General features: G+C 49.9%; 2 protein-coding genes across 6 annotated transcripts in view; both read right to left on the reverse strand.

Annotated features, from left to right (window-relative positions):
* LOC144247725 (uncharacterized) overlaps nt 1-13,933 on the reverse strand; it is a 46,136-nt gene extending 32,203 nt beyond the window's left edge. Inside the window, 1 exon segment of the mRNA XM_085564866.1 lies at nt 13,835-13,933. The gene's annotated coding sequence lies outside the window, so the exon portion shown is untranslated.
* LOC146764406 (uncharacterized) lies at nt 1,982-14,190 on the reverse strand. 5 transcript variants are annotated; one of them, XM_085564874.1, is made up of 3 exons: nt 13,835-14,190; nt 3,066-4,315; nt 1,982-2,813 (listed from the first exon to the last, which is right to left on the reverse strand). In XM_085564874.1, exons 1-3 carry the CDS (start codon nt 14,015-14,017, stop codon nt 2,651-2,653), a joined length of 1,596 nt encoding a protein of 531 aa, XP_085421000.1. In that variant the 5' UTR covers nt 14,018-14,190; the 3' UTR covers nt 1,982-2,650. The 5 variants fall into 5 exon arrangements, with proteins under 5 accessions (XP_085421000.1, XP_085420999.1, XP_085420996.1 ...); XM_085564873.1 differs by having other exon boundaries at nt 3,066-4,318; XM_085564870.1 differs by adding an exon at nt 12,631-12,694 and having other exon boundaries at nt 1,982-4,315; nt 13,835-14,141.
* Between the last annotated feature and the right edge of the window lie 1,366 nt (nt 14,191-15,556).

The raw sequence follows: 15,556 nt of genomic DNA on the forward strand, positions 1-15,556 counted from the left end.
TCAGTTGGAAGAACAGCGAGCTCTCTTTTACCTTTTTGTCAGGCTCCCCGAGCCCGGGGCCAGTGAGGTTTACCAGTTTCTCAAATCCACGAGAACGTACCTTCCCTCCCCCGACCCGTCCGTGGGTGGATCCCCGTAACTCCCCGAGTTTCAGGTCGTATGCGTGTTGTGAGTATACCGGAATCCTTTCGCTTCCCCCGTGACCGACCACCTCCCTCTCGGGCTAGTGGAACTGCGGCTCGTTGGGGTCCGAACTCGCGCCGTGACTATGTTACGTCTCACACACACACCCACTCACGCCCCACTCAACCACGCGATACTCACGGCTCCTTTTCCCGCGTGGGTTCTTCGTGCACGTTGATTTTATGAGTGAAAGTTTGCTGCTGCAGCCTCGGAGATTTAGCTCCAAGTTCCTAAAGCTCTGGGCCCGTTTATATCCTTTCCTTAACGTGGCTTTTCGGCTGTTTTCGGAATCTGGTTGGTCCCGTGGAGTTCCTCAGTCCTGTCCGGCCGCTGAAATCAGCGGGGCGCCGACCGGATCAAGGATAGGGGAACCCCCTGGATACCCCCAAACCAGACCGCGTAGGGGTCACCAAGATTGTTATAAATGAGAAATTATTCAGCCAGATTAAAAATAAAAATCATTTTATTTGCGGTCAGATTCCATCTAGTCAGCCACACGGAAAGGACAGAGCCGAGCCCGGGGTCGACCCTGGGTGTGCAACAAGGAGTCAGCCTCAGCAGAGGTTTTCTCCTATGCCCACACACTTCCATCCTGGCACAGGCGGTTTTTATAGGGAAAATTCTGCCTGAGGCCAAGGTTTTAGCAATCAGTCCTTTCTTCTATTCGGAGTCCATATGTTAATAAGGATTTCTTTTTGGTGATGAGGAGAAATAATTCAATGTCCGGAGTAGTTGAATTCTTGATGACAGTTTACTCGAACGCTGCATTCACATGGATCTGTCTGAGGATTTCCATGATATCCATCTTGGACGATCAGCACTGATGATCGTGATGATCAACACCTGGAGCTCAGACATGGCCCATCTCCTGGCCAAGCCACATCCTTTTACTTGTAAATCAGTTTCTAATATACATCCAGTCTCGCCTGTAAGGGGGGGGGAACTAATACGACGGGCATGATTTAACAGATATCCAATATTACATATTTCATACGAGGAATGGGGCGAATTATATTAATTACACAAAACACTGGGATGGAATGGGGCTGTACTGGCTTTGGACTAACACCACACTGCCCCACACAATCCCCGCTCCCGAAGGGAGGAACCGGGAGGGGAAAGGGGCGAGGAAAGGGCGGGACCGGGAGGGGAAAGGGGTGAGGAAAGGGCGGGACCGGGAGGGGAAAGGGGCGAGGAAAGGGCGGGACCGGGAGGGGAAAGGGCCGAGCTCCGGCCAAGGGCGGAACTGGGAGGGGACGCTCTGTGAGGCGGCGCTCTGCAAACAGAACTGCCACGGACTGGGAATGAACGACAAAGAAATCTGTAAATATGAAAGTTTTATTTGCTATCAAATACATCCCAGCCACCCAGCCCTACACAATCCCCATCCCGCCGCTCCAAATTGGGATCCCACTTCTCCCAATCTCCTTCCAAACCCATCTCACCCTGGCAGCTCTGGAATCGAGTGAGTTTGGCGTGGGATTGAGGGCTTTGTTTTTGAGATGGGAACAAGGAATTTGAGGTGGGACTGAGTCTCTGAGGGTTAAAATTCACTTGTTTTCAGTGGGATGCGAGAAGATCTGAGGTGAACGAGCGATCCGTCTTGGCCTTTGGAGCACAGAGAGGTTGAGAAGAGAAATACATTCAGGTTGTCATAAAAGGAGAAGGAGCCAGGTGTGTCCCTGTCGTACCTTAGGGCAAATTTGGGATAAAAACCTGTGCAAGGAACCCCCCGAAAACAAATCCCCACGGCCTCTCTCCACTCACCTCGTTAGAAAAGAATTTTCTCATATTGAAGTGGAAAAGAACCTGTTTGTTTAATAAACAAAACCCTCCCCAGCACCAAAGAAATGAACACCACTAGATGACAAGAGAACTCTTTCAGCACTCTGGAGAGATGACAAATCCAGAAAGTCTCTCCTGGGAGTGGCCGCCGGGTCTGGGCGCTGGGGATTGCTCTGGGCACTGCGGATGGCTGCTGCAGATCACAGAGCGCAGGCTCTGGGTGCTCCTCGGTGTTTCCCAGGTGCCACTCCGGAGCAGCTTGGAGTGACATTCAGGAAAGGGAAAGATAAAAAAAACAGTCCAGGGAAAGAATTGGACTGCTGAGCTAAACTAACTCAAAAGCAAAGGCAAAAGCAGAAGCAAGCAAGCAAAGCAAAGCAAGCAAAAACCAGCCAGGCAGCACCAGCCTCTTCTAGACAACACACCATGAGGGGAGGTGAGCTGGCTGATAACAAGACAAAACAAACCTTCACTTTCAGAGTCAGTTCTGAAAGCACAGAACATAATATCAAACAAAAACAGAACACACGCCCTGGGATACCAGCATCATAATGTCACCCTAGGACAGTTCCCAGCATGGATCACAGGGAATGTGGGTCACCAGGGCTGTGCCCAGTGTGGCTCCTCCCGTGGGGGATGGAGTTTAGCTCTTCTCGCACTCGGGGCACTCGAAGGGCTTCCCTTACCGGTGCCTCCGCTGGTGTCGGGTCAGGTGGGAGCTCACTAAGAATCTCTTCCCACACTGGGGACACTCGTAGGGCCTCTCCCCAGTGTGGATGCGCCGGTGGGAGATGAGGGTGGAGTTGTCCCTGAATCCCTTCCCACAGTCAGGGCAGCAGAAGGGCCTCTCCTCTGTGTGAACCAGATAGTGCTGGAAGAGATTGCCTCTGCTCTTAAACCTCTTCCCACACTCAGAACACTCGTAGGGCCTCTCCCCTGTGTGAATCCTCTGGTGCTGGATCAGGTGGGAGCTGTGGCTGAAGCTCTTCCCACACTCCCCACACTCGTAGGGTCTCTCCCCAGTGTGGATTCGGCGATGCTGGATGAGGGTGGAGTTGTCCCTGAATCCCTTTCCGCAGTCGGGGCAGCAGAAGGGCCTCTCCTCTCTGTGAACCGGATAGTGCTGGAAGAGACAGGAGCTGGTCCGAAACCTCTTCCCACACTCAGAACACTCGTAGGGCCTCTCACCTGTGTGGGTCCTCTGATGTTTGATCAGGCTGGACCTGTGGCTGAAGTTCTTCCCACACTCTCCACACTCATAGGGCCTCTCCCCTGTGTGGATCCTCTGGTGCTGGATCAGGCTGGAGCTGCATCTGAAGCTCTTCTCACACTCCCCACACTCGTAGGGTCTCTCCCCAGTGTGGGTCCTATGGTGCTTGATGAGCTCTGATTTGCTCCTGTATCCCTTCCCGCAGTCGGGGCAGCAGAAGGGCCTCTCCTCTGTGTGAACCAGATAGTGCTGGAAGAGATTGTCTCTGGTCTTAAACCTCTTCCCACACTCAGAACACGCGTAGGGCCTCTCCCCAGTGTGGATCCTCTGGTGCTTGATCAGGCTGGAGCTCTGGGTAAAGCTCTTCCCACACTCCCCACACTCATAGGGCTTCTCTCCAGTGTGGATCCTCTGGTGCTTGATCAGCTTGGAGCTGCATCTGAAGCTCTTCCCACACTCCCCACACTCGTAGGGCCTCTCTCCAGTGTGGATGCGCCGGTGGGTGATGAGGGTGGAGCTCTGCTTGAATCCCTTCCCACAGTCGGGGCAGTAGAAGGGCCTCTCCTCTGTGTGAACCAGATAGTGCTGGAAGAGATTGGCTCTGGTCTTAAACCTCTTCCCACACTCAGAACACTCGTAGGGCCTCTCCCCTGTGTGAATCCTGTGGTGCTTGATCAGGCTGAAGCTCCGGCTGAATCTCTTCCCACACTCCCCACACTCGTAGGGTCTCTCCCCAGTGTGGATCCTCTGGTGCACCGTCAGCTCAGAGCTGCACCTGAATCCCTTCCCACACTCCGAGCACTTGTGGGGCTTCTCCCCATCACGGAGCTGCTCAGGGTCCCCCAGCTCCGAGCTCTGGCTCCGTCTCCGGCCGCCTCCCCGGCCCAGGGTGGCTCTTTCCCCCTCAGATCCCCGCGATCTGCCTTTGCAGCCCCTCCTCGTGCGGGATCTCCGGGGCTTTTCCTCCCCGTCGGGTTCCTGCGCCGTGGAGCCGCTCAAAACGGCCTCTTCCACCAGGTTCTGCCGCGGGGATTTGTCCTCCCTGCTCTCCATCCTCGGCTCCTGCTCGGGGCAGGAAGGACCAGGAGAGGCTCTTCCTCTTCCTCGCAGCCTCCCAGGGGCTGGGAATGGGAACTCCTGCTTTGGGGAAAACAAGGGATGGGCACGATGAGCTGGAAGCTCCCTCTGTGCCAGTCCATCTCGAGAGGTCCCCGGCCACCTGGGCTCCATAAGAACCTCCCAAACACCGAGATCCAGCCCTGAAAAAGCCTCCCAGGAGCTCCCCGTCCCTGCTCCCTCCCCTCGGCTCTTCGGGGCTCCCCCCTGTCCCAGCTGCGGGGGTCACGCTGGGATTGGGGGTCCCCCTTCTCCTCGCTGCCCGCCCTCCCCAGGCTGCCGGCAGTCCCGGCCATCCCAAAAGCTCCCCCCTCTTGGCTCTCCCCATTCGGGGCTGCCGGGGCTGCTCGGGCTCCCGGGCTCCCTTCTGCCCTTCTTCTCTGTAACAGAAGGGTGACCTTTTTGTTCGATGTAGCTGCAGATGTTAATTTGTTTCAAGGATATAATTTAAGCAAATTTGTTTTTACAGCGGCAGTAGGCAATAGGCTGTGAATTGCTGATAACACGCATTCCTAAGTTTTTACAGCGGTAGTAGGCAATAGGCTTTGCATTGCTTAACTGATAACACGCATTTCTAAGATAACACGTATTCTTGAGACTGTGAGAATCCCCAGATCAAAGGACACCTGTGAGGAAGACAACCAGCCTTCCTCCCACGACCATCAGGAGGCAGAAAACGACCACCTAGCAACAGAATGAGACTGTGCAGAAGAAACGAGTGAACTAAGGAGGAAGATAAAAGAGTGAACTAAGGGACCAGAAGCGCGGCAGTTTGGCGGAGCTGTGGCTCCCCTCTGTCGCGCAGCACTGCTTTGCTTTCATATACTCAATTAAATGAATTTAAATAAATTCTGTTAATCGGATCGGATGGCCTCTTGTGCTCACTCATAACAATTTGGTGCCGTGACTCGGATCGCGGATTTGGAGGACCCCTCTCTGGGAGAGGCGCCACCACTCCGCTCTTTTGAGCGGACTTAGACTGGGGGTCTTGTCCTCATCCCGACCGACGAACCCAAAAGCCTTGAGAGGAAAGCAAAGAAAGGGAAGCGGGCCCAAGATACCCCTTAAATTTTGTGCACAAAGTCCGGACGAAGGCGCAGGACGCATAAGTATGAGGGTTCCGTTCGGGCGGGGTCGGGATCCCGGAGTGTGGCGAGTGTGTGAGTTGCATGAGAGGGGAGCCGGCAGCCGGACTCCCCAAGTGAACGCGAACCCTCAGTAGTGCGGTTCCCAAAGCCCGCGAGGGCCTGGGCCACGAACCAGGGGAAGCGATTGTGATTATTTGATTATCTGTGTGTGTTAGAAGGCACTCCGGAGGAATGGGGCAGGGGAAGAGTAAATCCCCCTCCCCAGTGGGGGTAAAACTCCCTTCGGTTCCTAAGGACAGTCCCCTGGGGTTCAGGTTGACCAATTGGGAACACTTCCCAGGAACGAGGGGGAAGGATAAAGCAAAAATGATACATTACTGTATAGAAGTGTGGGGAGGGAAGGAAGTTTCCAAAAATGCATTCTGGCCCATATTCGGGTCCTCAGAGGAATGGGTTAGACAAGCTCTAAACATCTGGGTGAGCACTAAACAACCCCCTAACCCGGAGGAGAGTGACTATGCCAAGATCTGGGTGAGCCGACCGGAGGTGCTTGTGTTCAAACTTTCCAAAAAACCTAAGGGGAAAAGAAAGGGACGACCAGAGGAACTGATAGTAGCCCCACCTCCTTATGTTCCTCCTGTACCACGAGCACCCCCTCTCCCCTCATCGGATGATGAGTCTGACTCAGATTCCGAGCAGCCTGGTCCAGTCACCCGGAGCAGGGCAAAAGGCAAACTGTTTCCCTTGAGGGAAATGCCCATGGGGGGGCCACAATCAGGAATAGGATTCATTTCTGTTCCCTTGAGCTCGGGAGATGTGAGAGATTTCAAGAAGGAGATGGGAAACTTATTAGAGGATCCTTTAGGTGTGGCAGAAAGAGTGGATCAATTTTTGGGCCCCAATATATACACTTGGGAAGAACTGCAGTCCATACTGAATATCCTATTTACGGTTGAAGAAAAGAACATGATTAGGGCAGCTGGGATGCGGGTCTGGGATGCCCAGCCGGCACATGCTCAACACCCAGCTGACACTAAGTGGCCTCTTCAAAATCCTATTTGGAATAACCAAGACCAGGCTCATAGGGCCAATATGCGGGACTTCCGAACCATAATAATTGACGGTATTCGGGAATCAGTCCCCAGGGGTCAAAACATCAATAAAGCATTCAATGACAGACAGAGGAAAGATGAAACACCCACTGAGTGGCTGGAGAGGCTGCGAAAGAACTTCCAATTATATTCAGGATTAAAACCGAATGATCCAATGGAGCAGGCAATATTAAAAGTGCATTTTGTATCTAAGTCTTGGGACGATATTAGGAAGAAGATACAAAAGATGGAGGATTGGCAGGATAGGGATTTGGCAGAGCTGCTGTGGGAGGCGCAGAAAGTGTACATCCGGAGAGAGGAAGAGAGTCAGAAGAGGCAAGTTAAAATGATGGTTGCTGCGGTAAGGGAAAGTAGGAGCATAGAAGAAGTTTACTCGAGACAAAGCGGGTAATAAAGAAAGGGGGGGGGAAACGGAAGAAAAGACTTGTTATTACTGTGGCAAAAAGGGACATTTCAAGAGGGAGTGCAGGGTGCGGCTTAGAGATGAGAAAGAATTCAAGGCCGACTAGGGGGGGTCAGGGGCTCTACTTTATGGGGACCCGGAGACATCAAAAGGAGCCCTTGATAAAATTAAAGGTGGGTCCCCAAGGCCAGGAAATAGAATTCTTGGTCGATACAGGGGCGGAAAGATCTACCATTCAATTCCTGCCCCAAGGCTGTACCCTGTCAAAACAGACAGCCATGGTAGTAGGGACAAAAGGGGAACCATTTGAAGTACAAATTATTAAAGAGGTAATGGTAGAATCAGAAACTAAAATGGGGGTGGGTGACTTCTTATTAGTCCCTGAAACAGATTACAACTTATTGGGAAGGGATTTAATTGTTGAATTGGGAATTCAAATCGAAGTGGTAGAAAAGGAATTGAAAATCAGGCTCTGCCCTCTCCGATTGGCAGATGAAGAGAAAATAAATCCTGAAGTATGGTACAATCCGGGAACCGTGGGCAAATTGAATATGACTCCGTTCACGGTAAAGATCAGAAACCCTGAGGTCCTGGTGAGAATAAAACAGTACCCTATTTCACTAGAGGGAAGGGAAGGATTGAAACCCGAAATTGAAAGATTACTAAATAAAGGATTATTGGAACCATGTCTGTCGCCTTTTAACACCCCCATACTCCCAGTTAAAAAGGCAGACGGATCCTATCAGCTGGTGCATGACCTTAGGGAAATTAATAAGCGAACCGTGGCTCGGTTCCCAGTAGTGGCAAACCCCTATACCCTTTTGAGTAAATTGGGACCTGAAAACGAGTGGTATAGTGTCATAGACCTGAAAGATGCCTTTTGGGCCTGCCCTCTGGACGAATCCAGTCAAGACTATTTTGCCTTTGAATGGAAGGACCCTGATACGGGGAGGCGACAGCAACTCAGGTGGACAGTGTTACCTCAGGGGTTCACCGAGTCTCCCAATTTATTCGGGCAAGCCCTGGAACAAATTTTGCAAGATTATAAAACAGACCCAGAGGTAAAGCTAGTTTAGTATGTGGATGATTTGTTAATAGCAGGTAAAGAAGAAGACAAAGTCCGGAAAGAAAGTGTCAAACTATTAAATTTCCTGGGGCTGAAGGGATTGAAAGTTTCTAAAGCAAAACTACAATTTGTGGAAGAGGAAGTTAGGTACCTGGGACATTATTTGAAAAAGGGAGAGAAGAAAATTGATCCAGATAGAGTACAAGCAATCCTATCCCTGCCTTTACTGGAAAATAAACGACAAATTCGTCAGATATTAGGACTTACAGGGTATTATAGGCAGGGAATTGAAAACTATAGCGGGAAGGCAAGATTTCTGTATCAAAAACTTACCCAAGATGGGCACCTTAAGTGGACAGAAGAGGAAAAATCTAAATTCCAAGAATTAAAAGAAACTCTGGTCCATGCTCCAGTCCTGAGCCTCCCAGATTTAAAGAGGCCCTTCTTTTCATTTGTCAATATCACAGATGGGGTAACTTATGGAGTACTTACCCAGGACTGGGCGGGGAAAAAGAAACCTATTGCATATCTATCTAAAATTTTAGACCCTGTAAGTAGGAGATGGCCGGGCTGCTTACGAATAATTGCAGGCTGTGCAGCGTTAGTAGAAGAAACAAGGAAGATCACCTTTAATGCCACCCTGAAGGTATTAACTCCACATAACATGCGGAGTGTGATGCAACAAAAAGCAGACAAATGGATATCTGATGCCAGGCTCCTAAAGTATGAGGGGATTTTATTAGAAACCCCTAATTTCACTTTAGAAATCACCTCATTGCAAAATCCAGCCTCCTTCCTCTTCGGAGAGCCAGAGACTGACCCACTGACTCACGACTGTGTGATCACTATAGAAGAGCAAACTAAAATTAGACCTGACTTGGAAGAGGAGGAGTTAGAGACTGGAGAAAAACTGTTTGTAGATGGATCATCCAGAGTAGTAGAGGGCCAAAGAAAATCAGGGTATGCCATAATAGGAGGACCTGACCTAGAAGTAATTGAGTCCGGAGCCCTAGACAAAGCATGGTCAGCCCAAGCCTGTGAAATATACGCCATCCTAAGAGCCTTGGAATTATTAAAGGGAAAAGAGGGAACCATTTATACAGATTCTAAATATGGGTACGGGGTAGTACATACATTTGGGAAATTATGGGAGGAAAGGGGCCTCGTGAATTCACAAGGAAAGGACCTGGTGCATCAGAGATTAATAGTAGCCCTCCTGAAGGCCTTGAGAGGCCCTGCAAAGATAGCTGTAGTTCATTTAAAAGGGCATCAGCGGGGAATGGATTACCGGAGTAGGGGTAACAACGCGGCGGACCATGAAGCGAAGAAGGCTGCAATTATCGAGGCACTGACCTTGAGCGAGAGAGCTGGGAGGGATCCTACAGATACCCCAGAGAATCCTGGGTTGAACACCCAGGAGAAGCTTGTATTTACTGTAGAAGAGAGGGAGAAACTTGCGAAATTGGGGATAAAAGAAGAATCGGGGAAGTGGCTGTTGAAGGATGGGAGGGAGGTTCTGCCTAGGGCCGTAGCCCAGCAGATGCTTAATAAATTACACCAGAAGACACACTGGGGCACTCAAGGGCTGGTAGACCACTTTGCCACCCATTACATGACTGTGGGTCTCCATGATCTAACAAAAAGTATTACTAAGGGTTGTCCAACCTGTTTATGTGTAAATAGGAAGAATTTAAGGAAGCCACCCTTGGGAGGGAGACCAGTGGCAAAGAGGCCTTTTACAAATTTACAGGTGGACTTTACTGAGCTTCCCAAAGTGGGGAGGGTAAAATATCTTTTAGTTATAGTAGATCATCTAACACATTATGTGGAAGCAATCCCCACCGCTAGAGAGACAGCCCGAACGGTGACAAAGGCCCTGCTAGAGGAAATAATACCCAGGTATGGGGTCCCAGAAACAATAGACTCCGATAAGGGCCCCCACTTTACTTCAAAAATAACACAGCTGCTGGCAGAAGCCCTGGGCATAAAATCGGAACAACATACTCCCTGGCACCCCCAGAGTTCAGGGAGGGTGGAAAGAATGAATGGAGAAATTAAGAAACAACTCACTAAATTGGTACTAGAAACTAAGTAATCTTGGATAAAATGTCTGTCACTAGCATTATTAAATATTCGGACTCAACCACGAGCAGACATAGGGCTTTCCCCATTTGAAATGTTGTATGGAATGCCCTACTCCCTGGAGAAAGTTCAATCTAATCCTAATATCACTGACCAAAGTATTAACAAATATTTAACTGTTTTAATGAAATACAAGAAACAGTTATGGGAAAAGGGGATGTGGGCCCAAAGACCACCATTAGATCTTGTATTACACCAGGTACAACCTGGCGACTGGGTTCTCATCCAAAGCTGGAAGGAAGATTCAATCACCCCAAGGTGGGGCGGACCGTATCTGGTTTTAATCACCACTGATTCCGCAGTTCGTACGGCAGAAAAGGGATGGACCCATGCTAGCAGAATAAAGGGGCCGGTGGACCCAACTCGATTCCATGCAACTTCCAGAGAGACGAGCTGGAAGATTGATGGGAAGCCAGGGGATTTGAAGCTAACAGTAAAGAGAACTCTCAAGTAATTTTAATGGACACTGCCAGTTCCGGAGACATTTGGGTCAGGAATGACTGGGGATTGCAAACACAACTGATAGGAGAAACAAAACCCCCAGGATACTGTAAGCATTTAGAAGATTTAGCTCAGCAGCCCTATTATCGGCCCATCCGACTCGAATAGGAGCAGAGACCTTGGCAAGGGGAGGGCCATGCCGAGCATGAAGATATTAGAGTAAAATGTAGCTGGTTAGATTGTGATTGTTACCCTTTTGCTTGCTTTTCTTGTAAAATTTGTAAAGGGCTGTGGTGGGCTCACTGTAGAAAGGGGAGGGCTCCAAAAAGTGTGTGCCAACGCTGCTGGCTAGAACAACGCAAGTTGACCTCTGAAATATTGAATTATAAGGTCGCCACTCGGGAATTGACTAAGGAATCTCCCGAGTGGTGGAGAATTTTTGTGAAGGGAATAAACCCTGAATTCCATTGCTACCACTCCAACGAGCTTTCAAGTCCATTTCTTACGGACATAGTCCAGGTCAAGTGTCGCAGACTGGTCAAAGGGCTTAGGTATGACACCCCACAATTAAATGAGAAAAATTGGAACTCCCGGAGGTCGAAGTGGGAGAGAGGAAATAATCCCGCCCCTGAATAATATCTCTGCTGTCAAGAAGATGGCCTACCCTGTAGCTTGTAGCAACCAAGTTGACAGGCGAGACAGAGAGGTAGCTAGTGGGGATGAGGGACCCTCCCAAATCTTAAGAAGAAACACTGACCACCATAGGCACGGGAATGGTGACAATGGAATGAGAAAAAGTGGGAATGAGAAAAAGTGGGAATGTGAAATTGGGCGTGATATGCAGCATCCCCTGCAGTGCGTACTACTCAGCCCTAAAGATTCTTGCGTTTGTGATGATATGCTTTCCTCTCCAAAGTGTTGCTACTGAAACCCATGAACCCTTTAAATGGACATTAAGTAGGTGGGAAAATCATGATACTCGTTACAACCTGTAGACTATGATGACCCCCGGGGCGCCAAGCTTTAAAGCTGGAGTATGTAACATGACCAAGAATCCAAGCTGTGGGCGGCTGTTAAATTTGACAAGTGCCCTGCTTCAAATTCGGGGAGGTCATATTGTAACCTCCCCGGGCATTACTACTGTGGTTATTGGGGTTGTGAGACAATAGCATCGGCATGGGCCCCGGGTGGAGGGTCAGATAAATACCTAAGGGTGGGATATGGACCAGCTGGATGTGTAAAGCCACAAGAATGGCCATGGGCAGGGAAGAATTTACTCGGGAACTGTACTTTCGTATACCTCAATGTTACTCATCCAAATGACCCAGGGTGGCTGCTGGGAAAGACATGGGGAATTAGGCATTGGATAGAGGGACACGATTTGGGAAACCTAATACTTATTAAAAAAAAAAAAAAAAAAAAGAACCTATTCCCTATGACCCAGCACCAATTGGACCCAACAAAGTAATAAGTGACATTAAAACTAAAACAATCAACTACACAGAGACAGAGGTTATTACCAACCACATTAGTATAGATGAGCCAGGTGCTCCTAAACCCGAACATGCCACCTTGTGGAAAATAATGCAAGCCACATTCGGCGTTTTAAACTATACATACCCAAACCTGACAGAGGGTTGCTGGCTCTGTTACATGATGAATCCACCCTTTTATGAGGCGATAGGATCCTTTGCCAAAACCAAAAGAATTAATGGGACAAACCCAAGAGAATGTCTGTGGAAACAGGGAAAAGATAGCACCCCAGGAATAACCCTAGCACAAGTAAGAGGGAAAGGGAAATGTGTAGGAAAAGTACCCGCAATAATGCAACACTTGTGTGAGACGACAATCAGCATCAAGAGAAAAGATAAACCGGCAGAATGGCTCCTGCCGGCGCCTAACACCAAATGGATATGTAATACACTCGAAACCACCCCTTGCTTATCCATAAGGCTTTTCAATGAAAGTTCAGATTATTGTGTACAGGTGTTAATTGTCCCTCGCATATCTTATCACCCAAAGGAGTATGTACTAGAGCATCAAATAACTCCCGAACACCATCTAGTCAAAAGAGAACCACTCACCGTATTAACGGTAGCAGTCTTGCTTAGTGTGGGTGGAGCTGGAGTGGGAACAGAGGTAGCCTCCCTAGTAAATCAATAACAAGGTATGAAAAATTTACGGGTATCCGTAGATGAAGACTTGAGCAGAATCGAAAAGGCCATAGATGGGTTAGTAAAATCAGTCAGGTCCCTCTCTGAGGTTGTGTTACAAAATAGACGGGGACTTGATCTATTATTTTTACAATAAGGGGGGCTCTGCGTTGCCTTGCGAGAAGAATGTTGCACTTATGCAGAAAATAATTAATACGGTTCAACGAATAAAAAGAAGGATAAAAGGGAATGGGGGAAATTGTAAGAGAAGGGTGACCTTTTTGTTCGATGCAGCTGCAGATGTTAATTTGTTTCAAGGATATAATGTAAGCAATTTGTTTTTACAGAGGTAGTAGGCAATAGGCTGTGAATTGCTGATAACACGCATTCCTAAGTTTTTACAGCGGTAGTAGGCAATAGGCTTTGCATTGCTTAACTGATAACACGCATTTCTAAGATAACACGTATTCTTGAGACTGTGAGAATCCCCAGATCAAAGGACACCTGTGAGGAAGACAACCAGCCTTCATCCCACGACCATCAGGAGGCAGAAAACGACCACCTAGCAACAGAATGCGACTGTGCAGAAGAAACGAGTGAACTAAGGAGGAAGATAAAAGAGCGAACTGGGGACCACAAGCGCGGCAGTTTGGCGGAGCTGTGGCTCCCCTCTGTCGCGCAGCGCTGCTTTGCTTTCATATACTCAATTAAATGAATTTAAATAAATTCTGTTAATCGGATCGGATGGCCTCTTGTGCTCACTCATAACACTCCCCGTCCCTGCTCCCTCCCCTCGGCTCTTCGGGGCTCCCCCCTGTCCCAGCTGCGGGGGTCACGCTGGGATTGGGGGTCCCCCTTCTCCTCGCTGCCCGCCCTCCCCAGGCTGCCGGCAGTCCCGGCCATCCCAAAAGCTCCCCCCTCTTGGCTCTCCCCATTCGGGGCTGCCGGGGCTGCTCGGGCTCCCGGGCTCCCTTCTGCCCTTCTTCTCCGCTCGGGGCCGCAGGGGCTCCAAGGAGTCCCCCCGAGGGGCCTTTTCCGCTCCGCTTCGCACTTCTTCCTTCTCCAAACACGCCCCAAAAAACCCAGCCCCGGCACCCCCCAGGAGATCTGGCCCGAGCTGCCCCTCCCCGCTCACCTGCGGGATGGGGGCGATGATCCCACACGTGGGGGCTGCGAATTCAGGCAGGGCTCCACCGCGCCATCCCCTCGGCTCCGCTCCATCCGCCTTTGTCCCTCCTCTTCCTCCTCCTGCCGCTCCTCCTCTTCCATCCCCCCTGCTCCTCCTCCTCCCTGAGCCCACCTCCCGCTCCTCCTGCATCCCTGCCCTTCCCTCCCTGCCCTTCCTTCCCCCTCCTCCTGCTCTCTGTGCCCACCGCCTTCTGCTCCCTCATCCCTCCTCTTCCATCGCTCCTCCTCCTCCTCCTCCTGTGTCCCGTCCCCTCCTGCCTGTCCTCCTTCATCCCTTCCCTTCCATCCTCCTCCTCCTCCCCCTCGCCATCCCCACCTCCTCCTCCTTCATCCATCCCTCCTCTCCCACGCCTCCTCCTCCGCCTCCTTCTCCTCCCTAAGCCCACCTCCTTCTCCTCCTTCAGCTTATTTATTGAAAAAATATGGATATTGATCTAGTACCGCTATCCGACTGTGATGGAGAAAAGCTCTCTCACAGTTTAAAGTTAGGAACTGTATGTTTATTCAACACCGAGCAGCGCGCGGGATAGCTCCCAAACGCACTCTGCCTTCCAGGCGATTACAGAGTCCTTTTATCCATACAAGTATTGAATACACAAAACACAAATATATATTCATAATTTTGCTACATACCATTCCTCGCTTCGCATGCTAATTACTCCAAAAGCTATTAAGCCTGCGTAGTTTGTCCCTTAAAAGTGCTCAGTGTCGCTTTCCTGCGGAGGGGTCCCAGAATGAGGATTTAATTAAGTCTTCCTAGTTCTGACCTTTCTAACTTTTAAGTAGAAATATGAGAAATGAACTCTTGGTAGAACTCCACATTCCTTGCTTCAATTGGTTTGAGAGCAGAGGAGGCCCATAATTGTCTTATGTTCCTAAAAGCTATTTGACAGTTTCTTTACTCTTCATTATAAACACGGCGAATTAAACAATGTACGGTCAAGCAATCAATTATTAGTTACCTACTAACTCCTTACTTCATCAAGGCCGACTCGTTTATTATTATTCTTTTAAATAACTCTAGTAAGGCTTATTTATAACTGAAATCTTAGCTCCTCTAAATACCTTAAAGTTTACATTTCAGATCCCTCCCCCTCCTCCTCCCCGGCAGCGCTGGGAGGGACTGGGCTCTGCCGGAATCCTACTGGGATCCTACTGGGAGCGACTGGGACTGTACTGGCACCGTACCGGGATCATCCTGGAACCATACTGGGATGGAATGGGGCTGTACTGGCTTTAGACTGACACCACACTGCCCCACACAATCCCCGCTCCCGAAGGGAGGAACCGGGAGGGGAAAGGGGCGAGGAAAGGGCGGGACCGGGAGGGGAAAGGGGCGAGCTCCGGCCAAGGGCGGAACTGGGAGGGGACGCTCTGTGAGGCGGCGCTCTGCAAACAGAACTGCCACGGAGTGGGAATGAACGGCAAAGAAATCAGTAAATATTAATGTTTTATTTGCTATCAAATACATCCCAGCCACCCAGCCCCACAAAATCCCCATCCCAGCGCTTCAAACTGGGATCCCACTTCTCCCAATCTCCTTCCAAACCCATCCCACCCTGGCAGCTCTGGAATCGAGTGAATTTGGTGTGGGATTGAGGTTTTTTATGAGATGGGAACAAGCAATTTGAGGCGGTGCCGTGGTTTGACACGGAAAGTGAATTTTTTC

Source organism: Lonchura striata, chromosome 34 (assembly GCF_050655825.1).
Source record: "Lonchura striata isolate lonStrDom1 chromosome 34, ASM5065582v1, whole genome shotgun sequence".
Taxonomy (NCBI): domain Eukaryota; kingdom Metazoa; phylum Chordata; class Aves; order Passeriformes; family Estrildidae; genus Lonchura; species Lonchura striata.

Excerpts from the sequence above, each read along its gene's own strand:
- LOC146764406 (XM_085564870.1), bottom strand. The coding sequence starts at position 13,968 with ATGGAAGAGGAGGAGCGGCAGGAGGAGGAAGAGGAGGGACAAAGGCGG. Across the intron at positions 12,695-13,834 it reads TCATCGCCCCCATCCCGCAG|GGAGGCTACCTCTGTTCCCA; the intron begins GTGAGCGGGGAG and ends TTGATTTACTAG. Across the intron at positions 4,316-12,630 it reads AGACTGCTACCGTTAATACG|GAGTTCCCATTCCCAGCCCC; the intron begins GTGAGTGGTTCT and ends TCCCCAAAGCAG.